The sequence below is a fragment of the Mauremys reevesii genome, linkage group 6 (genome assembly GCF_016161935.1).
Source record: "Mauremys reevesii isolate NIE-2019 linkage group 6, ASM1616193v1, whole genome shotgun sequence".
Classification (NCBI taxonomy): domain Eukaryota; kingdom Metazoa; phylum Chordata; order Testudines; family Geoemydidae; genus Mauremys; species Mauremys reevesii.
The window spans coordinates 101,865,340-101,892,525 of NC_052628.1; the positions used below are offsets into that span (position 1 = coordinate 101,865,340).

Sequence of the window (27,186 nt, forward strand, 5' to 3'; positions counted from 1 at the left end):
CCTAAGATTTCAAAAGGTCGTACACTCAGTTAATATTTTATCCTTCTCCTCATAGGACCTCAAAGTGCTTTATAAATATAGACTAAACTGGGCTGACAATATCTTGGTAAAGTGGGTATTATACTCATTTTGTACATGGGTAAACCAAGACACAGAAAAATGGTAAGCAATTTCTCCAAAGCACGTAATAAGAACAGCAAAGCTGGGAGGATGGTATGGTTCAGGACTCCTGACTCCCAATTTAGTGCTATAACTATGAGGCCTTACTTCTATCATTGGATTTGTATTACAAAAGATGTTACCTTTATTGTGGATTTATTCTTGATGAATGTGACACTACACAATCACTGTTTAAAACCATGAATTCATCTACCTACACTGGGTAGAAACAATAGGTAAGAGAGAAATACAGATGTCAATATGACACTTTTAACTGGGTATAATGTATCTTGCAGGGGACATTGCTGTTTTCGTAAGGCCACTTACTGTATCTAAGGGAGATAGAGGTTTCTTGACAACTGATGTTCTCCTTGCAATTGATGGTACTGAGAAACCAGAAGAGCTCCTCTATGTGATAACCTCACCACCTCAGTATGGACAGATAGAGTATGCCAGCTATCCTGGAGTCTCTATTACAAGTTTCAGCCAAATGGATGTAGCAGGTCAAGCAGTCTGCTATGTCCACAGTAGCAAGGCAGCTACTCCCCGAGATCTGTTCAGGTAAGCTCTGAAGAATTCCTTCTTTTTTGTTACTTTGACTAATAACAAAACTTATGGAAAGGTGTTAGTGATGGTGCTGGTAGTAAATAGCCAATGTTTATATGACAAGAGGTATTACCTCCATCTTGGATTTAGCCTTGACTGACACTGTGTGATCACTACACATCCTTTAAAACCATGAAATAAGAGCATGGGCTATATTAATCTGCCTATAATGGTTCAAACATTGTTATAACATGCAGATGTACATGGCTGATAACAACTAAGTCAGGATAGTGAGCCTCAGTAACATCCCTTGTGGGATTTCACCTTAAACTATAAAATTTTCATTGTTAATTGTACCACTGGAATTACATTCTTCTGTAAGAAGAGACAGAGCTGGGATGCACATTTCTTGTAATACCTGAAATCCTTCAGAACCATGTGTTTTTTCAACTATACGTTCTTTATATTCCCTCCTGAAAAGATAGATTAATTATTTAATTTCTCTTTCAATTTTCCACACCACACTCCATCTGAATCAGTACAATCTCTTATCACTAATAAGGGCAAAAATCCCCAGAACTGCAGGTGATGCAGACTGTATCCCTTTTATATTGAGGTATTGAGATCTTTGCTAATTTCCAAAGTTCTGTAGTGTGGATTGGAAATCCATCCTTACTATAGCCAGACCAGATGTTAATGCTAGGCAGCAGCTGAAAGCACATGCATGCTGTTCAGTGTCATACAGTTTACTAAGACCCATGGAATTCCCAGGTCTTCCAATTTCACTTGGAAGAGAAAAGTCTTTTGACTGTGTTGAGTGGAAGTTTTATTTAAAGGGCAAATCTTTAGCAAAGCACTACACTAAATGGCTGGCTTGATTGCTGGGGAACTGTGTGAGGTGAAAGAATCTCCTCTCATACATCCCACATTGTCTCGCCTGAAGAGGACACATGGTAGTAGGAGCTGCGTAGTGTCAAAAATACAAGAATCTGAATTAAAGTGGCGCCTCCATCTCTGGCAATCCTGTCTCCTTTCCCCCACTGCCCTCATGGGCAAACTGGGAACTGCCAGGAAGCTGAGCTTTACACAAAGGGTATTCCCCACCCCTCCCACCCAGCTTCTGCAATCCTGTCCCCTCTCTATGTGTAGCAGATTTGCCCCAGAGAAGGCTGGTGCTATAAAAATCCCTAAAATAGAAAGTTTAGAGCATCATATTCATTACATTCATCTCCCTCAACTAAAGTTTTCTAATGGTTCATATTTTCTGAAGGTTGCATGCTGACCTATGTTTTCTATAAAGTTTCCCATTGGTTCCCCCATTCTTTTGTTTATTCTAGATGGGAACCTTCAGCTTGGGCTATCCATCAGCTGTTTATCTATGGTTTTAAGATAGGTGGTTCAATCCATAATATCTGCCTGAGTTATAAACATATCTTGATTATCTCTCTGGTTACAAAACCAACTTTAATAAATATACTAATAAGGTAGCCAAATTACATACTCTGACACAGTTTTCTTTTCTGAGTAGTCATGAACTAATTTAAATACCTTGGTGCCTGCTTAATACATCAGTTTGAAGCCTCATATAGTGTAATGTCCCTCTGGAATTTTTGCCAAAATTAGGATGATTTGCTTCCATGGACCAATGTAATAATAACTTGGGTGGGTAGGATCAAACTTATCAAACTGTACATTTTCCATTGTCTGTCTTATATATTCCAACACCTCCTTATTGGTACTTATCGGTACATCACCCCAAAATCTCTCAGGACTTATATCAAACATTTAGCTGATTTACACGGCAACAGCATACATCATTTATTCCTTCTTAGTACTCTTGTCCTAAGAAACAAGGAGGCCTCACTCTGCCTAATATGCAATTCTCTTAGTGCGCCTCTCTTATAAAATTCCTCAGTTGCCCAGATCCTCAGCCGGTAGCATAACTCCACTGATTTCAGTAGAGCTACAGCTGAAGATCTAGCTCATTACTATATTATTTTTTAGGACGGCAGCTCTAATTGTGTCACTTTTAGATAAAGTGCTCAATCTCCTGGCATCACACCCAATTTCTTTCATACTAGAGTCAGTGCTCCCACCAAATCATTGTCCACACTGAGAATTTGGGTTCAGATTTCTTGATCTAGACCTGAACCAGCCTCACAAGCCAGCAGAGATTGGTACTCTCTGAAGGCAAAGTGTCTGGATGAACAGAGTTCCAGATGGTGTTCATAATTTACCTCAATGGGCCTTAGAAAAGAAGGGTGCAACTAGACAAAGATTCACTATTGCACACAGCCTTTTGGGGATGGAGGTGTTAGGCTGATTAAAATGCAGATAATGTTCCACAAGAAATATCGATAAGCTTTGAGTAGAGCTGGCTGAGAATTGTCCATCAAAATGTTTGGATTTGTTTTTTTGTTTTTTACAGAAAATGGGATTTCTGCAATATCCATTTTCCACAGGAAATTTTCAATTTTGCCAACATTTGTTTATTTTCCTTTGGGGAAAATCAAATTAAGTATTTCACTTTGGGTTACCCAAATCAAAATATCGTAGTTTGTTGAACCAAACAGAAACATTTAGTTTTGGGTCAGTTCTATATTAATTTGCCTGAGCTGTCACGGTGCCTCATGGGAGTTGTAGTTTAGACGCTTTCATGTCCCCATTCTCCTGTATGGGCTGGTGCTCCCCAGGTTGGGCTTCATCACCCATGATTCCTTTGTATGGCTAAACTGCTATAATGCCTCGTGGGACTTTTATGATTGCAGTATATCCTGGGTGATGTAGTCCAGCCAGGAAGCCTGGCCCAAAGAAGAAAATGAGGCCATGAGGCAACCAAACTACAAGTCCTATGTGGCTCTGTGGCAGACACAATTCAACATTGAACCAAGCTGAAATGAAATGTTTAGACATTTCTGAATGAAAAGTATCTGAACTTTTCATTCTATAAATGAAAGGTCAAATGATATTTTGACCTTTTGTCCCAATCTGAAACAAAAGCAAACATTGAAATGTTTGAATTTTGTATAAGGTGGAAATTCTGATTTTCAATCAGCTCTAGCTGTGAGAGCTGTTTTTATGATCACCTATTTCCATAACAGAGAATACTGAGCATTTGTTAACTTCCTTGGCAACTCTGCATGTAGACAAGCTCTAAGTTTTCTGTCTGGACCAGTGGAGTAGAACCAAATTAGAATGTTTGGTTTAATAAAAGTAAGATTGTGGTTTTTTTTTTAATAAATATATGTCAGTTTGAATCACTGTAATTTACGTTCCTTTCTGTTATAATTTGGCAAAGAATTTGGTTGTGTATAGGGATATAAATACTGCAGTAGATTGGTTTTTTTAAAAACAAGGAATGGTAACATTAATTATATGGAGCTGGGGGAGTGTTGGGGGTTAAATGATCAGATTTTTACCTTCCGCTAAAGTAATTTCTTCTGTAATAAATTTCTCTGTATTGTTTGGTGCTTCTGGCCTGGAAGAAAGATTTGGCAATGGTTGTTTGGACAGATGACTTCAAATGATTAGCAACCTGACATCAGATGCTGGCAGCAGGATGCTAAAAGAACATGCTAATGTCCTCCATTTTGACACGCTGGCTCGATTTTGTAATGAGCTGGCTCTATTTATGATTCCATTTTTATCTTTTAAATGCCATGACAGATGGCAGGTTCTGCAGCCAACTCTACTGCCATGGAACTTCAGAAAGCATAAAACCTTGGTAATGGTGAAATCAAACCATGCGACATGTCCTCCGAACTAAACCTGAGAGTTGTCCCCCAAATTTCATCAGAGTGATGAGAATGTTGGCTGCTTTTCATTCCTAGGGGAAAAACAGAGCAGCAGTAAACCTGAAATAAACAAAAACCTGAAGTGTAGAAATAGGAAAGTGTTGCAATAACTACTTCTTGGACACAGCCTGCTTCATTATCTGCCAGATCAAGTTACATCTGCATTGTAATTTTTAGCCTTATTTATATATCTAAGATGGTCACAGAACCTGTCCAGTGTCCTGTAGAAGATTCTCGACTAATTTTTCATACACATGAACTGTTCTTCCTAAATCTTTTTTATTAAATATTGGCTTCAGAGATTTCCCAGGGAGACCCCCAAAAGGTGGCTATGTCAATTTGCACCCCTCAGCTGTACTTTTCCTGTCTCTATAAGGCCAAAAAATGGTCTTGTATGACCATGAAAACTGTTTTGTACTTATCATTTGGTATTATTCTTCCAGCGGTATATCAGATCCAGCTAAATTAGCAATAGTACATCCCCTTTACCATTGGCACAGTAACTTCAGGTCAGTACAGACAGCTGCCTCTATGTTCCCTGCTGGGAATTCTGCCCTCAGTAAACATACTTCTAACTCCTATATAGTCTCTGGCCTGCCTATATTCATTCCCATCTGTCTGATGGCGTAGTGCCTGCTTACAAGTTGGTCAGCTCCTAATCATCGGGCATTGGCATAGGCAGTGAAGGGTTTTAGTTGGACAGCCTGTATAATACTGCAAGCCATTTCCATGACCTATGAAGATCACTTCTAAACAAGGCAAACCACAGCAATCCTAGTTCTGAGCTTTTGGTTATTTTAATACTTCTCTGAGTTCAGTTTACACGCCTCTCAACCTCCAGATCAAGGCGAAACAAATTATCAAAATGTTGACTATTCCTTATTTGACATGTAAAATGGCAGTCCAGTAATGAGAGGAAAAAGTGGCTAGCTGGGAATGCACCTGTAGTTATGTCTGAAATATCAGTTGTACTTTTCCATGTTAATTTACACTTGTGAGCATGATAACGCATGCACACAAAGTGCAGTATGTTTTGGGGGGTGCGGTGGGAGTAAGGGAAATATATCACCACAGGGAATAGCTCTTTGCAAAGCAAATCTTTCCATGTAGGTAGATAGTGTAGTTCTTAGTGCACATTGCCATCCTCTGGGATTTGAACTGAGGACCTCTGGGTAAGAGCCATCCACTAGGCTATCCAGCCACTTGAGGGTTAAGCTGTCTAACTGAGGGGAAAGCCTTTGCCAGTTAGTTAAAGACAAAAATAACTGAATGAAAACGTTGGCAAGTGAGAACCTTTCATCAGCATTGTGTGTAGTTCATGCACAGAAAATTTGCAGGGTAGACATACCCTAAGTTGTATGACTATCCCCCCTTTGGTCTGGGTTTGAGTCAAAAGAAAAGCAGGATACTGTCAGAGATCCAGTTTTTGATGTGTGTTTCAGAGTCACTGTGAGGCAAATCCTTTAGTAAAGGTGTGTATTATCATTTCATTTCAGTAGATGGTGAATCAAGAACACATGCTGAAGGCTGCCTTGCCTCTCTTTGCCAGATTTATCATCAGCAACGGATTGAAGACTAAACATGGAACGTTCGAGATCATGCTGGAGACAGTGGACCAAGCTTTGCCCATAGTGTCTAGGAACAAGGGGCTAAGATTAGTGGAAGGCACTATGGCACTCCTTTCTCCTGATGTCCTGCAGCTTTCAGATGCAGACACTTCCTCAAAGAACCTTACTTTCCTCTTGGCACAGCTCCCTCAATATGGCCATCTGTGCTACCGAGGGGCTGTGCTGCTGCAGCACAATTTCACTCAGCAAGATGTGGACAACATGGACATGGCGTATAGACACGGAGGAGGGGCTTCCCAGATTGACAGATTTACATTTGTTGCAACAGATAGGACTAATGAAGGCTTCATCGTAGATGGGAAGGTGCAAATGGAGCCTGTGGCATTCACCATTCAGGTAAGTATGGCCAACAGGCCTGTTTAAAAAAGATAAATAGAATAATAAGGTTAATTAATAGGTATAAAAATACTGGCTCCAATGAGAATAATGCTAGTGCTTGCTTGCTGCTCAGTTTCAGGGACTCAGCAATTTAGGATTGAACTGGTAGGGATGGGCTAATAGGATAATTACCCAATGGAACTCATTGCTTCAGTAATACCCTGTGGCAATAGTTCAAAAATGGATTAGACATAAGAATAGGAACAAAATGCAATCTTGGTTACACTAGTTGAGAGGAATGTTCTAAGAGTTTTCAGTCTTCAAGTGTTAAGGCCCCAAAATTAACCCCAGCTGTGGTGAGGATGAAATCCCACATTTTCCCAAAGGTATATTGCACAGTAAGCTGCACCTGATGTGGTGGGGTGGTGTTAGGACTACTGAAGCATCTGTCATGGGCCACATCCAGGAGAAAATACTCAACTTGATAGTCTATAACTGTTCTGTGACAAAGGTATGTTTTACATAGAATCTATTCAAACTTCAGCCCTGCCCTAGAACTGAACCAGACCCTTTCATTCAATTCTGTTCCATTAGGGAGTCCTCTGTTCTCACCAATCTCAATGCTTAGCTCCCTTTGCTTGCAAGCTGGATTTCTGTCCTTTCCTGGCCATGAATTCTGAATCCCTATCAGTTGCCTCTCATTAGCCTGACCCAGTTCCTCCTTTCCATAATGTGATCTTTCCTTTGGTCTCTGATTTCCCCCACCTTTAAAGGTTCTCACCGTGTCAGCATTAGGCCCAGGTGCCTCTGCTTTAAGTTCTTATATAATCTGGCATTTTTAGCATCAGGTGGCCAAGACTGCATTGTATAGCAAAGCATGAGAAATGTCTAAGTACAGATTTAGCAAAGAGGCTTCTGGGCCTCATAATTCCTATTCACATGGAAGATGGATGGGGATGAGGAAAGTAGTTTCATGGGAAGATCATGGGATGCAGGAGCCACAGGTTTGATGGCAGGAAGGCAAATCATATGGTTAGGGATGGAGATGCGAAGGTAGCTCAGGTTGGGGAGGATGTATTGACCAGGTCAGTGGGTGACATTACCAAAGCCTTGAGTCAGATTTCAGGTGGTACCTATGTACTCAACTTTTTTTTTTTTTTTTGAGTGCAGGAAAAGGTCTGATTCTGTGAAACAAATGTACGTTTGTTATTTCTAACCTTGATTCAGGTGGACCATTTGGACAAAACTGCACCAAAAATTGTTCACCTCCGTTGTTCTTCAGATGTGGAGCTCCTGAAAAATGGCAATTATGGGATTTACATTACTGCCAGGTCCTTGAAGGCATATGACCCCGATACAGAAGAGGACCAAGTCATTTTTAAGATTTTACGAGGTCCTCGTTATGGCTACCTGGAAAATATAACAACAGGTAATGTGTTCTCTAACCTCTTCATACGATAATCTAAAACATCTTGAGACACACTGGGGCAGATTTCAAACCCTGTAACCCTATCAAAATATAGGACCGCTCAGCTGTGGTAGAACAAACTGAATTCTGATTCTAGACTTCTTTGGGAGACTGGAATATGATAAGAAAGTTCCAACACCAGTACCCAAATACAAGTCAGTGATGAATTCTTAAACACCTTGGTAGCATATTTTGTAGCTACAATTCAAGAACTGCTTTTTGCAAATGAAGCTTGAAACATCAGTGTAAAAAGGGACAAAGCCCTGATACATCACAGACGTGTTATAAGCTTAATGGAAGGTAAAACAATGATAAATAGTGAACAACAGAAGCTAATCTGTACCTAGGTCATTTGATGCAATATCACCTGGGAACTATATAATTGCCGGAGGGGAGGGGGGGTAGTAAACACTGCAGTGGCACTATGCAGAGGAAAGGGTAGATTTCTGGAAGAACTCTGTATTATGCTGCAGAATTATAAGAGTTAACAAAGAAAACGTTCTTTAATAATCAATTCAAACCATGTGGCTTTTACTAACTCTTGTTTAACTGGATTTTGATTTATCTTAATGTTTCCCCTCTTTCCCAGGTGGATTTATCCAGGAAGGATTCAGCCAAAAGGATTTAAATGGCAAAATCATACTTTATGTCATCAATCCATCCTGGGAGGTGAATTCAGACAGCTTAGAGTTTCAAGTCACAGATCCCACCGGAAATTCTGCTGCCCCCCAAATGTAACTTAGATTTTCTATTCTAAGCAATTCAATACATTGTGCATGACTTGTGCATTGCGACCACTTTCTTCCTTAAGTCAAATCAGCCGTTGGTGGTTTTGATGCTGAGGAAAAAAAATGCGTATACAGTTTCACAGGTTCATATTGCAGCATTTTTTTCAGAAAACTCTGAGAAAAAGAGTAAAGAGATATTCCTTATGAATCACTGTAAAAGAACAGGAGTACTTGTGGCATCTTAGGGCAGGTCTACACTAAGGGCGGGGGTCGAATTAGGGTACGCAAGTTCAGCTACGTGAATAGCGTAGCTGAATTCGAAGTACCCTAGTTCGAACTACTCACCCGTCCAGACGCCGCGGAATCGAAGTCCGTGGCTCCAAGGTCGACTCCGCCACCGCCTTTTGCAGTGGTGGAGTACCGGAGTCGACCGCGGCGCTTCCGGAGTTCGAACTATCGCGTCCAGATTAGACGCGATAGTTCGAACTCCGAGAAGTTGAACTCACCGCGTCGACCCAGCTGGTAAGTGTAGACTAGCCCTTAGAGACTAACAAATGTATTTGAGCCTAAGCTTTTGTGGGCTACAGCCCACTTCATCGGATGCATAGAATGGAGCATATAGTATGTGCCATTCTATGCATCCAATGAAGTGGGCTGTAGCCCACAAAAGCTTATTCTCAAATACATTTGTTAGTCTCTACGGTGCCACAAGTACTCCTGTTCTTTTTGCGGATACAGACTAACATGGCTGCTACTCTAAAACCTGTAAAAGAATGTGGAAGCTGTTGTCATGGGATAAGAGGGAAGGTCCTTTCATGGATTGAGAATTGGTTAAAAGACAGGAAACAAAGAGTAGGAATAAATGTTAAATTCTCAGAATGGAGAGGGGTAACAACTGGTGTCTTCCAAGGGTCAGTCCTAGGACCAATCCTATTCAACTTATTCATAAATGATCTGGAGAAAGGGGTAAACAATGAGGTGGCAAAGTTTGCAGATGACACTAAACTGCTCAAGATAATTAAGACCAAAGCAGACTGTGAAGAACTTCAAAAAGATCTCACAAAACTAAGTGATTGGGCAACAAAATGGCAACTGAAATTTAATGTGGATAAATGTAAAGTAATGCACATCGAAAGAAATAACCCCAACTATACATACAATATGATGGGGGCTAATTTAGCTACAACTAATCAGGAAAAAGATCTTGCAGTCATCATGGATAGTTCTCTGAAGACGTCCACGCAGTGTGCAGCGGCAGTCAAAAAAGCAAACAGGATGTTAGGAATCATTAAAAAGGGGATAGAAAATAAGATGGAGAGTATCTTATTGCCCTGGTATAAATCCATGGTACGTCCACATCTTGAATACTGCATACAGATGTGGCCTCCTCATCTCAAAAAAGATATACTGGCATTAGGAAAGGTTCAGAGAAGGGCAACTAAAATCATTAGGGGTTTGGAACGGGTCTCATATGAGGAAAGATTAAAGAGGCGAGGACTTTTCAGCTTGGAAAAGAGGAGACTAAGGGGGATATGATAGAGGTATATAAAATCATGAGCGATGTAGAGAAAGTAAATAAGGAAAAATTATTTACTTGTTCCCATAATACAAGAACTAGGGGCCACCAAATGAAATTAATAGGCAGCAGGTTTAAAACAAATAAAAGGAAGTTCTTCTTCACACAGCGCACAGTCAACTTGTGGAACTCCTTGCCTGAGGAGGTTGTGAAGGCTAGGAGTATAACAGGGTTTAAAAGAGAACTGGATAAATTCATGGAGGTTAAGTCCATTAATGAATATTAGCCGGGATGGGTAAGGAAGGGTGTCCCTAGCCTCTGTTTGTCAGAGGATGGAGATGGATGGCAGGAGAGTGATCACTTGATCATTGCCTGTTGGGTTCACTCGCTCTGGGGCACCTGGCATTGGCCACTGTCGGTAGACAGGATACTGGGCTAGATGGACCTTTGGTCTGATCCAGTACGGCCATTCTTATGTTCTTATGTCCTTTTAGATTGAAGAAATACTAAGGAACAGTTTTCAGTTAAATGCCACATTTCTCACAGTACATGACCATGCGCGTGCACGCACACACTCTTATTCTCCCCTTTACATTGCCCTTTCAGAGAGGTATAAAGGGACCTTAATGTAAATGAGAATGAGGCCCATAAACTTAGAGTTCAAATACTGCCTTGGACCAGGTTGTCAGCTTCACATACATGCTCTTGCAGCTGGAGGTCACTCTAGGCCTTTGCTGAGAGCAAAGGCCTTTCCAAAGCAACAAATAGAAAACATCAAGTAATAAAAACTCTATGGGCTATATTTTTCTTGGGTAGATTGAGGGGAGAAAATACAGGGACCCTCTTCTTTCCAACATTTTAACAGGCACCCACTGAAGTTTCACCTTAGCCTGTGATAAACCCATGAATCTAGTGTGTGTGTGTAATGTTTTCATTGCTTCTCGGCTCTATGAGCTAAGAGGTGAAAACATTAGCTAAAAGTTGATATGATACTGGGGAATCAGTTCATTTGTTTCCCTCATTTCAGCTAAAATGTTCTCTTATAACAATAACTAATGAAGGAGACAGTATCACTTTGGAAGTAAATTAAGCTAACCCGAATCAAGACCACTTTAATTCGGAATGAGAATGTCCATACAGGGGTTTAATGCAATTTAACTTATTTAGTTTACATTCACACTTTTAGTTAATTCAGCAAATAAGCAAAATTCTATGTGGCTAGAAATGTTTCTATTTTATTTCTGAAAATTCAACCGAGTGTTCAGCCAACTTGTTTAATTTGAAGTGAGCAAGAAAGATGGCCAGGACTATCCTACATGTGCTACACTTGGTGTCTACAAACCAGACCCCGTGGAATTAAAAAAGAAGGGAAAAGAGAGGTGGTTGATTTCATAAGAACTATCTGAACACTGCTTCACCATGGAGTACTGAGAAAAGGCATCGATAGTTGGGGTTGAAGTTAATGCAGTACCAGACTATGTCAATAGATGTCTCTATAGTCAACCTCATATGAGTATGGCTAACCTAGGCACTTTGTTATAGCACTATACATGCTCAAAGATGAATAATCATTGTACACATTTTTTTCATTATGTATATAAAGGCCACTTACCACCATTTTGATGCAGCCAACTCTGGGGTGGAACCTGGGAACTATTGTATGTCAGTACCAATGCAACACATCTTTTTAGGAAGGAAGCTGAGGAATAACAGCTTCTCACATTGAAAATTCAGGGGGAATTTTACAGAGGTAGAATGTATAGTAATTAACTGGACTGGAGTTTGGCCGGGATACAGGGTGTTAGTTTTTTAATGAAAAACTCCAAATTTAACATTGCATTCAAATGGTGGAGTTGGGTTTATTTGAATGTGTAACACTCAAAAAAACTGTGGTGACTTGAAAGTGCATATCATTTCAATAAAAGCACAAACATTTATTTGAATGATGCTGAATTACTACAGGATCAGACTTTGAACATTTTCTGAAATGTGGATAGGCTGAGGGTGACTACTCATATTCCTAGTACTATACAGTGTGCTTTACAATATGTGAAAAATTAAAGGTCCCTGCCATGTGACTCTTAGCATGTAACTTGGGCCTTCTCTACATTGGGGGAGTTTCCTGGCATAGTTTCCAGAATAGCAATATCTATTCTGCTATATTTGGTCTGGTATAATTTAGCTATTCCAAAATAACTCCCCTGTATAGACAATGAGTTCTGAAATAAATAATATCATTTTTTATCCTTTAAGCCTCTGATGTGAAACCATTTCCAGCAGCCCCCACACTAACGTTACACCTGGTATTATAGACAGTCCATACATTACAAATTGGTTCAGAAGGGGTTTGTTTTCCCATTAATGCCCAAGGCTGTGTGTGTGTGTGTGTGTGTGTGTGTGTGTGTGTGTGTGTGTGTGTGTGTGTGTGTGTGTGTGTGTGTGTGTGTGTGTGTGTGTGTGTGTGTGTGTGTGTGTGTGTGTGGCATCCAATAGCACTAGAGATGGTCATCCAAAAATTTGGAAGCTTTCTAGATAATGATTCATAAGTGGCATACCTGAGGCATTCTCTCATTTCATCTCTGACTCTTCACTCACCCCCTTCTTTAAACTCAACCCTTCAAGAGGGCTCATCCCATGTTTTTCTCCACAACCATTCCCAGCTTGTGATTTTACAATAAGTCCAGCCCAATTCCCTCCTAAGAGATTCTATGGGGGCATTTTAGACAAGATTTGAATTCAGCAATTTGTGGGGGCTGGTTGGAAAGGCCTGTGGGAGGAGTGGGGCATGCTGAGTGGGTAAGGGGGCTGGATCCAGGCAGAGCTATAAGACGGAAGAGGTGATGATGCAGGGAGAATACTGGAGAGTCACAGTAAAAGAAAATTAAATGGAGGGAAGAAACAATTGCCTTATTTGAAATCAAGCAGGAGAGAGAGTCTGGCTTAGCCAAACAGCTCTTAGGATCAGATCTTGGTCCCATTGAAGTTTATGATGAAACTTCTACTGACTTCAGTGGCCCTGAGAAGATGTTCACATTTGGTTCAGTGGGGAGGTGAAGACTCAGTTGGAATTCTTAATTTATTTAACTGTTTCTCCTATCTTTAATTAACACAATCTCACAAACAAACCTACTGATTTGAAAACAGAAACTCTGTGTGTGTATTCACTGAATCAACAATCAAGAGAGAAATGTCACCTGTACCAAAGCCATAGTCAGCAGTCAGCAGGAGGGATCCCTGTGGACTGCAAAAGAGTTTTTCACACAGATTTTCTTTCCTCCCCCCTACAGTCTGGAACTGAGGTGGTCTCAAATTGAAATGCAACAGGCTGAGTACACGGTGTGTGAGAATGTGGGAATGTTGTCTTTGAAAATCACGAGATCGGGGCACTCCGTGGACTCTGCCTTTATTGCAGTGAAGGTGAGGTTAAAAAATAAAGTTTGGGTTGGAAGTGAATAATGGTCTGAGGCAGTTGTTTTCCTTCTTATAAATACATGAGCTGTTTGATTGGGTTGGTACGCAAGTAATCGTGCACTATATCAGCAAAAAGGCCATATGGTCCAAGCTGTGTTTGTCAAGACCCTGTTCTTGCTAGTAGAGTGCTAACACAGTTTCTCTGGCTAGGATAGCATGTTTTTGTTCAGCAGCTTATAACACAGCTAGATCAGGAGTTGTAGACTGATGGCAGTAAATAGCTCTAACTGAAAACATAGAGTCTGATCCCATCCTCGCTGAGGTCAGAGGAAGTTTTGCCATTAATTTCAGTGGGGGCAATTTTGGATCCAAAATGGTGTATCCCAGGCTGTTTTTCCCTTTATCATGCATAGGATTGTTTACACCAGTGATTCTCAACCTATTTATCATTTTGGGCCGCACATGAGAACCAGTGTCCCCCCCCCCCCAGACCCGTATGCTCATGGGCTGCAGCTGTGCGCTAACTGGGCCGTATGTGGCCCGCAGGTTGAGAACTGCTGGTTTACACTCTAAGGGTCATATTCTGGTTGGTACTGAGCATATGGCACTTGTAGGCCAGATAAATCAAGCCCAGAAGTAAGAATATAGGATGGAAATTGGCCTCCCAAATTCTGTCTCTTCTGAAAAGTCATGGAGAGCCATGATTCCCCATGCTTCTGCGTGTATATGTACATGCCCACCCTGACGAGGCAATGGTGCCCATGGATAGCCCTGCACACAAACGATTTCTACTCTCAGTAGAAATGGGAGCACAAGGCCCCAATGTGAAGGGCTGGATGCTGGCACATAGTAATGCTGATGTTGTAATGTAACAATGCACTGTTTGGGTATATCCACACCTTAGCCTGTGCTCCTACCCGTATTTTTGCCACACACCCCCTACCATCCACATGAACAACCCTCATGCATGTGCTTATTTGCACTTTGAACCCATGCTTGCTTGCAGAGTGGTTTAAAGCCCAAGCAGTGTTTTATCTTGGGCTGGAACCCACCAACTTTTCAGTGTGGATACGAGTGGCGGTAAGATCTCTCAACATCTGATAATCCTCAAATGCCCTTCCCACAATTCCCTCAAGGGACAGACAAATTCTCCTGCAATTGACCCACTTGACCGGGAAAGAATCCCAGAGCATATCAGTGCACAGAACTATGGGATATACTCCCCCCCCCCCACACACACACACACAGATGAGTGCAGAAACAGTGAGGACACAGTAATGCAGGAAGGCTGTGAGGATGCTTTTACTCTGACTAGGCTAACCCCAGTTCCAATCACCCAGGCCAACTGCACAGTGTACACTTTCAGAGAGCTATTATATCTGCCTCTAGGTGCCACCTATAACTATGGCCCCAGATTTTGCTGAATAAAAATGCTAAATGATGCTATTTATGTAGTGATTTGAGAAGTGAAAGGACAAGATGCACAATAAGCTTTTATATTATGACTTTTAACCCAAAGGCGAGGTTGGAATTGGGTTTTTTTTCCTTCTGTTTAAACTGGCAAGATTTATTTTTCTTCCTATTTCTTTTCTCACTCAAGTGTCACAGTGTACTGTACAATCCTGTGTGTGCTTTTGAGACCTCATAGATAGAGTATAGTGATGAATATCCATAGAAGGTTGCAGCATTCACTAGAATGCGTTGGTCTGGTTAAATAGGCTAAAAAGATTCGGAAAGACAGAGCTTCTCCATTGGATGGTACTTTCTGTTTAATTTCTTCTTAGGTTAATGAAGTGACTGCTACACTGGGAAAGGATTTTACTGTGACTCCCTCTAAGCTCATTCAGTTTGATCCAGGTACGTGGTGGTATATCAGTTTTAATTTTACACTGAATTAATTAATTGTGAAAGGTACTATATTGGAGAGCAAAGTCTTTTAACGCAACGGTTCTCAACTTTTTCCTTTCTGAGGCTCCCTCAACAAGCTATAAAAACTCCATGGCCCACCTGTGCCACAACTGTTTTTCTGCATACAGAAGCCTGGGCCAGCGTTAGGAGGTAGCAAGCAGGGCAGTTGCCCAGGGCCCCATGCCTTTGGCTTCAGCCCTGAGTGGTGGGCTTTGGGATCCTGGGCTCAGCTCCAGGCGGTGGGGCTTCAGATTTCTGCCCTGGGCTTGAGCAAGTCTAATGTCAGCCCTGTTTGGCGGACCCCCTGAAACCTGCTCGTGGCCCCCCCCAGGGGGCCCCGGACCCCTGGTTGAGAACCACTGTTTTAACTCATCAGTTGAAAAAGTAAAGCAGGGTCATTGGAGTGCAATCTTCCCCACCCTAAACGCAAACTGGATGGACTGCTTCCCCACCCTAAACGCAAACTACTCAATGGACTGCTCAGTCTCCATCTCCTATCATTTCTTGGCCTCTCTACTGAGACCACCAACAAATGTGGCAATTACTGCCAAGCATAATGGAAGCTTTGTTGAGGGCTTTCACATTTTTATCATTTGTGTCTGAATACTAAATTGTGTGTGGGGGACTCCCTACAATTGTTTCTAATGTAGCTCCTAGAAGAGAACTCCAAATGGCAGACACAATATTTATTTTCTGAAGTGAGATGATGTAATTTTCACTATGCTCTTTTTAACAAGATAGGTGCTTATCTGCTATCCTTTGCAGAAGTACAGGATGGTAGTTTAATGAATAACAGAAATGGAAGAAGTGCTGCTATATGACTACTATCATCTACACATTTTTGACTTGGCATTTGAATTTTGTGATGCACTTCACACAGCTTCCCTGTGGCGCACTTTCCTACCGAGATGATAAATGTGCTGAACTTTCACCACGACTGGAAATTAACTTCTCACCGTAGATCCAAACACAAAGTGTATCTTCTTGACTTTATCAAGTTGCTCATGTAACTGGGGAGACTATGTAGATTTGGTTTCATATGGTACTGCATTACTGCTGAGAGAACATTGTATAAAATTATATGCAGTGATTTATTCCCCATAAAAGTATAGTTAATAACAAATTAAGATTTCAGATGAGGCTAAACCAAAATCCCAGATATGAACATGTCTGAAGTTTGGGTCCAGATCCAGATTTGAATTTTGCAGCTTGGGGCCCATCTCTAGTTAAGCCAGGATCTGAGCTAACAGTACAGTAGTGAATGTAATGGAGTCATGTATAGTAGAATGGTAAAAGCTACACTTCAGTTCCAATTCAGATATGAAGCATGGCTAACTTGATAGTGAAAAGAAGGATGGTCTTGTGGTTAAGAAACTAGAATGCATTTCAGGACATCTGGATTCTGTTCCTGGATTTCCCACAGAATTCTTGTGTGACCAGAATCTTAATCAGACAGGTTGAGATTCTCATCCTTGCTCTGACCCTTTTATGCCGGGTAAAATGGCCATAGCAGTGTAAAGGAGCTCCTAAAAGCCCTGGATCCAGGTTGGGGAGGATTCCTCTGGCAAGGAACTGCAGAAGGTCCCCCTTGCAAACCCTAATGTAGGGATTCCAGGCAGTGGTGCGGCCCGTAGGGCAGCCCAGAGAAGCTGCTGTAATTTAGATAGGCACCAAAGCTGTGAAGCAGCCCCAGTTCGGGAGGGTGCAAAGAGTCTTAAAGTCACCCTAGACCACCTTTGCCTGGGCTGAGTTCAGTGCTGTGCCTCTAAAAACAGAGCTTTGGAGCAGAGCCCGGAGCTGGAGCGCGGAGCAGCTCTGGAGCAGTGGAGCTGCAGGTGTTTGCCTGGAGCTGGAGCGGAGCTGAAGCACAGCTCCAAAGCCCCTTTAAAAATCTGGTTTTTCACATACAAAGAATAACTAGGCAAGAGAACCCATTTGCTTTCAAAATTACCTCCTTTGCAGATGCAGGCCCAAATTGTCAGCACTAACTGTGCCTGTGCATATTTTTTAGACATAATCTAGGACTTGACTTTTGGAAATGTGGCCCACAGAGTTCAGACAGCAGCTTGAAATGCTCATGGAGATTATGCCAGTGGCAGGGCCGGCTTTAGGCCTATTCCACCAATTCCCCTGAATCGGGGCCGGGCCTTAAGAGGCCCCAGCGCCCCCTTCCTGGCCTCCTGGCTAGGGAGGCGCTTTTTTTTACTCACCTGGCAGCGCAGTTGTCGGGCAGCACTTCGCGCGGGTTCTTCACTTGCTCTGGCTCAGTGGCGCCAGTGGCGCGGGTCCTTCAGTGCCACTGAAGACCTGGACTGACCCAGACCCCGTGCCCCCAAAGAGCCAAGACCGCCCAGTGCGCCTAGTGACGTGTTTTATTTACATTTTATTTTTTGTTTTTTTTTTTTTTTTGCGGGCCCGCCGAACTGTCCGAATTTCGCCGGGGCCCCTCAAACAACTTGGCCAGTGGTGCCAGGAGTAAGATTTCAATTACAAAACATCACCATAGTTATAAAAGAAATGAGAAATATCATCTGTGGCAATCTCAAACAAACAGCACTTGTTTCATGGGGAAAATAGTCCAAGCACTTATCTGCATCTGGAAAAACAGAAGATAAGGGGGAGGTGATAAGCTAATTCCAACCCAGCCATGTGGAGTCTGCAGTGGGGAATCTCTCAGTTGGAATCTCAGCTTTTGTTGTGAAAAAAGGCAATGCAAGCAGTGTTTTGGCTACCAAGATGCCATAGGACTGCAGTATTTGCCTGGCTATCACATAGGAAAATTTGTGACAGTTAAAAGACTAATCATCAAATTAAAAATAGCTGGAAATGTTTCAGCTTTGGCATAATGGGGAAGCACAAGTAACTTCTGGTCTTTTTTTAGAGACAGATTAGGGAGGCGCGATGGCCATAAAGCAGTAAACACAATAGGTGGGAGAATTTGTTCATTTTCCTAGCACACCTCTGAAATCACTGATTCTTCCCAATGGCTGACAGGAGTATTCAGCACAGAGGCAGGAAGAGACGGATGGAATAGCAGAAACAGAGTCGGAGCAGATAAAAAATTGCATTAAGGGCACTCCCTTTGTGGCAGTTTTGGCAGAAGAGTGGATGTCTTCTACTTTGGATAACAGTGCAGAACCAAAGACCTCGTCATTAGACTTTTTATTTTAAATTAAAAGATGCAATACAGGATGTTGAGACTGGTGTAAAAAAAACAAACAAGCACCCTAAATGCTTTGGGTCCTAACCACCTAGGAGACCACCTCTCCCTCACCAAATGCCTAAGATCAGTTGATGCACTCAAGCTACCCATTCGTTAGATTAAAACATCTAGAGTATTTTCAATGCAGGGCCCTTAACTGGGATATGCTCCCCTCCATTGTCCAGCTACTCTGGGAAACAGATGCTCTGAACTTGGGGCAGGGAAGTGTACATTGATTCACCCTGAGGTAGGGCAGGTCACTTTACTGTTGTTGTCCTCCTCTGGGGTTCCTACCAGAGGTGGAGGCTCCTTTAGTTTGAGTGGTATTCCATAAGAGGTCTGCAGGTGGAGGCAGGCTATGGGATATGCTGATTTAGCATATCCTACCCCTCTTTTCCAGCCAGCACCCCTCACTTGTTGTACTGCATGAACTCCCTACATATGCTTTTCATGATGGCTTATTCCCCTTCCCACTGGCAGATTATCCCCCTTGAAGGTCCTTTGTCTAGGTTTACACTGGCAGAAGCTCCAAATCTGTTGATGTTCAGGGCACTGTGTAAAGTCATTTATTTTCTCAGGCTTCATCTTGAGAGGATGCTGGTGTTTGGGTTTATTTTTAATTTGTGGGGAGAGGTCTAATTAGTTAACATTGGTGAACTAATTTGATGTGTATTTTAAAAACATGCTCACAGACCACTGTCATGGACTCATTAAATAAAAGTAATAAATTACAAATTAAATGTAATGGTGGCATAGGAGCCAATCCAAGCTGATTGAAGTCAATGGGAGTCTTTACATTGATTTCAGTGTGCATTGGATAAGAGCCAATAATCTCAGATTGGAGATGCAACTGAAAGGTAACTAGGAAATGGAGACCAAATCAAATGGGAGGCCAACAGAGGCAGCATAAAAATTAATATTGTATATATGTATCTTACTCCATGCATATGGAAAATCCATCTTAACTGTGTGAGTCAGTTTGTACACAAAAATAGTACTAATCCAAGAGGCTTATATAACAATAATGCCCATTCTGGGATCTGGGTCTGACCAACTGAAATTCAACTTTTCTGAATGGAATTGTTTAAAAGAAGACCTTTGCATTCACCTTTAAAGCCTTTTGTTGTGTGTGTGTGTGTGTGTGTGTGTATGTGTATATGTGTGTGTGTATGTATGTATATATATATAATAATATGACACACTGTTATTTAACATATGATTATTTATTGGTCTTTCAACTGATAACCAGAATAACCCTTTACATTAGAACTAGAATCTGTTCTCATTTCCACTGGTGTAAGTCTGAAATAACTCAATTAAAGCCAGTGAATTACTCTACATTTGTAACGGAGAACAGAATCTGGCTTTTGAAGTATAGTACTAAAAGACAGTGCCATTTTTGATTGACTATGCAAATATTTTAAATAATTGTAGCATCTCTAGAATTAAGATTCTGAGATAAAAAGAATACATCACATTTATCTTTAAAATTGCAACTGAACCCCTAAATCTGTGTATTGTAGCCATCATTTCCCAAGTCTAAGGCAGCTTTTTATTACAGTGTATGCACATGAACTGAATCATCATTGTCCAGGAACAAATTTGGTCTCTTAGTGTTATTTGGGAGAACAGCAGGAGTCCAGTCAGTTGGTATGAGCACAATAGCATACACAAGCTATTCTATTCTAGCTGTAGACATGTTAATTAATATTTTTTTTGACACCCAGATTGATTGAAATAGCAATTAAAGAGTAATTAAAATGTTTACTTCTGGTAGGAATGTCAACTAAGACGTGGAATGTAGCAATTACCTATGACGGATTAGAGGAAGATGATGAGGTCTTTGAAGTAGTTCTGAACTCCCCTGTGAATGCAATTCTTGGCACCAGGACAAAAGCTGTAGTGAAAATTCTGGACTCAAAAGGAGGTATTCTCTTTTGATCATCATCTTTAAAATCTGGAGCAATCTTGGCTGAGTAGCTACTTACTTTTAACAACACTTACCTTCAAATCAAAATGCTTAATTTAAAAAAAAGAAAAAAAGAAAACAGGATTGACAGTTGCAAACCCGTTTATTCTCTCACATAACTGTATTCTTCCTCTTAGGAAACACAGCATGAAGAAAGCAACAAGTACAAAAGAAAAAAACCTTTGCTAAGAACAAGCATGTTAGATTTCAGCATTCTTCATTATTTTCAAAGGAATTTATTTAGAAGGTCCATTAAAATATTTTTCTGTTAATTGTATAATAGTTGTTGCACTCCTTTGGGAAAGATGTCAGAAAAAAATCTAACAACTGAACCCAGCCCTTAAAATAAATTCTGTAGTATCCTACTGGTTTGATCAGTTGTTCTACAAAACTGTGTATTTTTCAGTGATTAAATGTGGAGTGTTTTAATGTGGAAACAGCTGAGGAAAATACAAATAATGATCTAGACAGCTAAATTCTTTGAAGATTGAAGAATATTCTTCTCTCTAGCTGCCTAGCAGAACAGCATTACTCATCAATTATGAAAACGAATTTTGGTTAGTTTTGCAAAGGTCATTTTTAAAGGTTCAGAGTCTGATTTTCTGCTTAGTAACTAGGGTGACCAGATGTCCCAATATTAAGGGCTTTGTCTTATATAGGCAATTATGCCCTCTCCTTCCCCCGCCCCCCGCACACAGAAATAAGCATCCCAATTTTTCACACTTGCTATCTGGTCACCTTACTGGTAACATTGATGTAAATCCAAATTACTCAACTGAAGTCAGAGATTCATCAGTGTAAAACTGGTTTGAGAGGAAAATAAGACCATGTCAAAACATGAAAAGGAAGGGACCTGGGACCAGCTGGCTGCTGCTGGTTCATTGATAGGAAAGATACCTGGGCTTTATAAGGAAGAGAAGACTGGACAGGAGAGGGAGAGATCTTTGTGTGAGAAATAGTCAAACAGCTGGGGATTGCAGCTGAAGACAAAGAAGAGTAACTGGGGAGCTGTTTGAGGTGGTGCTGAGCTCCTGATAAGACTCCTGAGGGAAGGAGCTGGGGAAGCCTTCTGAAGGTGTGGCTTGAGGATTCAGAGCACAGGTCCAAGAAGAGGAGCTCAGTTATTCAGAGGACTCCAAAGGGAAAAATTATAAGCAGCAGCTAGGGAGGGCTGAGGAGTTGTGTTATCTGGGGAAGTTGAAGAGGAGAGGAACTGTGACAGGGAATACATAGGTCTCATAAAGGAGGGGTGGTGCCCAGTGGAACACCTGAGATACTATATTTGGAGCTTCAAAATAGACAAACCTTCAGGAAAGCAGGGTTTGTACCCCTATGTGAGACTGGGACAAAAGAGACTATGTCTGAGCATATGGTAGGGGCACTGGTGTGTGTGATGGCCTTGTTAGACTTATTGATTATCTCCTGGGTGAAGGGAAACTGAGGCCAGCTGCTGCAGAACCATGTGAGGGTCAGAAGAGGGTGCTACAGCATATGTGTGCTCATTTACAGGGCTGCAAAATTTTGTTTGGGATGAGAGAAAATCGTTAGGGCCTAAATATTACCAAAATTGTTCATTATACCTGAAAATCTATGGACCAAATGTGTACCTTCAACAGGTACCTCTTAGTGCATTTGATTTTCAGGGAGTTGATTTTATTTACTTGTGCTATAGTATTTATACTTTTATGACTCACAGACAATACTATCTACGAATTCTCTTTTCCTCTACGTAAACAAATGGGAGAAATGAGGACTAGTGAATAAATAGCAAATCGGCAACATCAGATGAAAAATCATCCAACTTTTAATGACAAGCTGTTTCAGTGCCCTAGTCAATGTGACCAGCTATCTGTTCATGTAAAATGAACTGACCATCTGCCATCTTGTATGCTTTCAGGTCAATGCAGCTCTTTCCATTCCTCTGGCCAAAACAAGCACAACTTATGGGGGACAGGCACATTGCTTCCAGTTTCCTCAGGCTCCTCATCACCCTCCAACCCTGGCACTGTTCACTTGGAAGGAATCCCGCTGTCCTCTTCCAAAGAGATGATGGTGCAGAGAGGGGATGTGTTACAGGAATTCAACTTGGTGAATCTCTCGAGGATGAGGCTTAGAGCCGTCAGAAATGGCAAAATAGTAAGGCAGATCTATTATATGGTGATGAGATGATAATATAGATTTAAAGTAGTGATCTTACCTGAATTTACTGTAACTAGAAAATCTCTGTGCATTCAGTGGATCCAGACTTAAGAGCTTTTTAAGAATATACTGTATCTTCTGAAAGCCTTGACACTGAGGATCTGTCTATGTGTGAAAGACAGATGGAATTAAGGAAACAAACAACAAACCAAAATAAGATTCCGATGGGGGTAGATTCTCAGCTGGGGTAAATCAGCAGAGCTCTATTGAAATTAATGGAACTAGGTCAATTTACAGGAGCTAAGCACCTCATCCTGAAGGTACTAGAAAATAAACAAGGAAATAAAATTTATCTAAATTGGAAAAAACTGTGGAGACACCTCATTAGGCAGATTTCATGTACACTGATTTGATTGGGACATGACTGTGATCTTTAACTGGTTATGTAAATGGACCTTGAGCACACCTTTGTGTGTCAGGCCTGGTCTACGCGTAAAATGTTGGTCGACACAGCTATGACACTTGGGGGTGTGAAAGATCCACACCCCTTAGCTCTGTAGCTGTGCCAATGTAGCTCTCAGTGTAGACACAGCTTGGTGGGTGGAAGAATGTTTCCGTTGATCTAGCTAATGTTTCTCAGGGAGATGGAGTTCTACATGACAGAAAAACCTTTTCCATTGATGTAGGCTGCCTACACTATGAGGTTATGCCGGCATAGCTACAGTGCCATAACTATGCTATTGTAGTCCCTGTAACGTAGAACATGGTCTCAGTTTTAATTGCCCACTTTCAGATGTCGTCCGCCTCCATTATAGGGGGAAAAAATTAAAACCGAGAATAAAATGTGTAGTGTTTGCTAACCTAGATTATCCACCACCAGCCACCCCATGAGACATTCATGAAAAGCTTCAAATAGCTACCTGTTTCTATATTGTGTAGATACGCCAAACTCATTTCACTGTCTGGCCTTTTCAGGTTGCTCCTTCATCTGTGTTAAGAAATGGAACCAATGTGGCTTTTAAAGTAAGAATATTATGGTGTGGCTTCTTCTATGATTCTTTCCTTATTGTGTCTTACCTTAGCTGCATGTATAACTACTTTAATAATTTGATTAGTTAATACCGACTGCACTTTCTCATTCTTTGTCTTTTTCTTTGGGGGTCTCCTCCCCTTAACAATAACGTGTGTTTCAAAATTCCTTTCCATTTTTGTGAGGAAAATTTTGAAGTGGCTTATGAATGATAATCCTCTCTTTTTTTTTTGGTTACTTTAAAAATCAAGTATCATGGATTGGTCTCTCTCAGAGTAGAGGCTGACACCTCATCAGCTAATGCAAACAAGGCTAACAAGTCAATAATTAACCAAGGGCAGACAAAGATAAATGTGATCTCCTCCAGGAAGACAGAAGTCCCACAAGCTGATAAGGCAGAGTTGATGTCTGAATCACACTCTAGCCAACAGGTATGAAAACCTTTTGTTTCATATGAGTTTTCACCATCAATTTTAACTTAAGTTGTTATCTAAGATGATTCAACACCTCTGAGATCTCCAGTCCAACCCCACCCCCACCTCTAATATTTAGCCAATACATGGATAAATTAACAACTCAACCCATTTAGCTTTTGCATGTCACCATAGGCACCGACTCTATGGGTGCTCTGGGGCTGGAGCACCCAGAGAAAAAAAATAGCAGTCCTGTGGATCAGCGCCTCCTGTCCTCCAGCGGGCCCGCTGATCAGCTCCTCCCACTCCCTCCCAGTGCCTCCTGCCCGCCATGGATCAGCTGTTCAGCAGTGTGCAGGAGGTGCTGTGGGGGAAGGGGAAGATGTGGGGCAGGAAGATGCAGGAGTGAGGGCTTGGAGGAAGGGGTAGAGTGGGAGCAGGATCTGGGGGAGAGCAGGGGTTGAGCACCCCCCCCTCAGGATCTGAGTAAGTCAGCGCCTATGCACGTCACGATCTCTTGAAGTAAAAACTGACCATTTATTCTGTTCCATAAAACCATTTTGCTTCAATGTGCAAATGTTATTCCCTTTTTCAGGACCTGGTCCTCTCCTTTCCAAAGAGCTGCACACCTGATTTAGAAGGGCTCTTGCATTTTGAAGAAAATACCCAAAACTTATTTCAGTGTGATGGAATTTCGTGGAAGTTATGGACTTCAAAAAGCAAGGTAACTATCGTCTGCCCTTTGCATGCATTTAATTTTAAGCTTCTCCAATGTTAAATTGTACAGTCCTTTCCACAAGGGATTTTAGTTTATTGTAATAGAGATTTTGTGTTTTGGCTGATACATTCAGGCTACATTTTGGATGAGTAAAAGGGAACATTTCTTTGTAATATGTTTTTAAATAAAAGCACTTCAAGAAGGCTTAACAAAAACCTGTCAAAATACTGTTTCTTGACATGATGTTCTTAAGCATCTTCAGGTGCAGTCTCATCAGTGTTGCGTCATCATTAAGTCTCAGGAACATGTGCCTATCAGATGCATGCAACCCCAACAGACACACTTGTAGACATGTTGGTATGAAATGAATATCTGAGATGAAGCATAGGGGCCTGATTCACTGGTATGTTAGGGATGCTTTGCTCTGCTCTGGTGGTGCAAAGCAGTCCTACACCTGGGCTTCCCCTACATAGGAGGATCTTTGAGTGGTGTATCACTGCAACAGTGGCTTCCCATACCACCCTTTTCCTGGCTACTAATGGATGCAGTATGGCTAGGGATCCATGCACCCAGCTGATCTCCAGCTGACATTGGCAGCCAGCATACAGTAGCCAGGCTGCTCTAAATTATATTGCAGACCAGTCTGGCATTCTGATGCCCTAGGTTCAGTGAAGCATCATGGTGTCTTAGGGCTTGTGTAGATGAACAGTTAGCATGCAGCAAGCTGGAATGTAAAACTATCATGCACTAGGGAGCTGTGCGCTAACTTGCGTCATGGACCCTGCTACCACGCACTAAGAGTTCCGTAGTGTGCTTTGACCTACTTCCATTTCAAAGCAGGGTAGGTCGATGTGCACGACAAAACTCCCAGTGCATAGTAGCAGGGTCCACATGGACATTAAGGGCTTGTCTAAACTGGCAAGTTTCTGCACAGTAAAGCAGCTTTTTGTGCTCAAACTACATATGTATACATGCTGCCAAGCCACTTTGTGCGCAGAAACTCCTCAGTTGCAGTGCTGCAAAGCCTCAAGTGGCTGCTCTGCTCATTGTTTTGAACTCGGCTGCCCTGGAGACATGCACCCCTCCCCTTTCAAAGCTCCGTTTCTAACAGCCATTGCATGCTGTGCTGATCTGCTCTGGACACAAAGCAAACCATTAATGTGGAATGCTCCTGCTGTTGAACACAGAGGGGTGTGTGTGTGTTCACTCTCCCCCCTTCACTTCAGTTGAAAAGCAGCTGGCAGTGTAGAATGATGCCCATGGAACAATGGGATTGGGAAACCTGCATCATGTGACACTGTGCCTGCCCCATGAGGCATTGCAAACCCCCTCCCAAAGCACCCTGCACCCAGTTGCACAGTGGTATAGCTACCACAATGCACTGCTCTCTTTGCCGTTGCAAGAGCTGCTAATGTGGATGCGCTCCACCGTCACAAGGAGCACAGTGTGGACACGCAACAGCGGTTTAATTCCAGCATTTTAATAAAAGTGGTATAACTTGTGGTGCAGAAACCTGCCAGTGTAGACATACCCTTAGTGTGCAACATGCTAGTGTGCTGTAGCCAGGGCTGTCCTCCCTATGGGGGCGCAAGGCCTGGGGTGGAAGTGACAAATCCATCACTTCTGTGACCGACCGCTCTGGGCAGGGGAGGGGCGGCAGGGCCTCCCCAAACAGCCAAGCATGGTCCCGCGCACACTCCGCGCCCAGGGCCCCACTTCGGTAGTGCCGCTGGGCTCTAGGGAGCTGGGGCCATGCCGCTTGCCTTCCTGGGACTGGGGAGGCTGAAGCAGCGCCACTGCATGCTCTCCCTCCTGACGCTCTGGGGCTGGGGAGGCTGCAGCGACGCCGCTGCGTGCTCTCCCTCTGGTGGAAGGGGTGGGCTGGGGGCTGGCCTCCCTCAGCCAGCGGTTCAAGCGCTGCCCATGCGTGCTGCCCAATTGTGCTGGCCCGCGTCGGGGGCCCCCCAAAGCACGGGGTCCAGAGCACTAGCCCTGATTCGCCGGACCCTAGGCACGGCTCTGGTTGTAGCATCACACCCTAGTCTGCTACGTACTAACTGTTCATCTAGACAAACCCTTAAAGCCATCTTTGTACACATCTCCTTAGATGTACACTGAGCACTTCTCAGACACACCGGAGAATCAGAACCTAAATCTCTGAGGAAACTGGATAGCCCCAATGGTCACTCTTCACTGGCCTGTGTGAAATGGCAACTAATTCTATCTTGTATCAGTCATA

General features: G+C 42.2%; 1 protein-coding gene across 7 annotated transcripts in view; it reads left to right on the plus strand.

Annotated features, from left to right (window-relative positions):
- Nucleotides 1-27,186, plus strand: part of FREM1 (FRAS1 related extracellular matrix 1) — a 102,902-nt gene that overhangs the window by 61,306 nt on the left and 14,410 nt on the right. For 3 of the 7 annotated variants that reach the window (XM_039545102.1, XM_039545100.1, XM_039545101.1), the window contains 11 exons: nucleotides 456-720; nucleotides 6,049-6,463; nucleotides 7,673-7,874; nucleotides 8,503-8,647; nucleotides 13,445-13,574; nucleotides 15,353-15,425; nucleotides 20,456-20,605; nucleotides 22,545-22,783; nucleotides 23,762-23,809; nucleotides 24,068-24,247; nucleotides 24,825-24,953. In XM_039545102.1, coding sequence (XP_039401036.1) covers nucleotides 456-720; nucleotides 6,049-6,463; nucleotides 7,673-7,874; nucleotides 8,503-8,647; nucleotides 13,445-13,574; nucleotides 15,353-15,425; nucleotides 20,456-20,605; nucleotides 22,545-22,783; nucleotides 23,762-23,809; nucleotides 24,068-24,247; nucleotides 24,825-24,953 — 1,976 coding nt within the window. Of the gene's footprint in view, nucleotides 1-455; nucleotides 721-5,995; nucleotides 6,464-7,672; nucleotides 7,875-8,502; nucleotides 8,648-13,444; nucleotides 13,575-15,352; nucleotides 15,426-20,455; nucleotides 20,606-22,544; nucleotides 22,784-23,761; nucleotides 23,810-24,067; nucleotides 24,248-24,824; nucleotides 24,954-27,186 lie in introns of those variants that run through there. The other 4 variants (XM_039545105.1, XM_039545106.1, XM_039545103.1 and 1 more) reach the window with 4 other exon arrangements.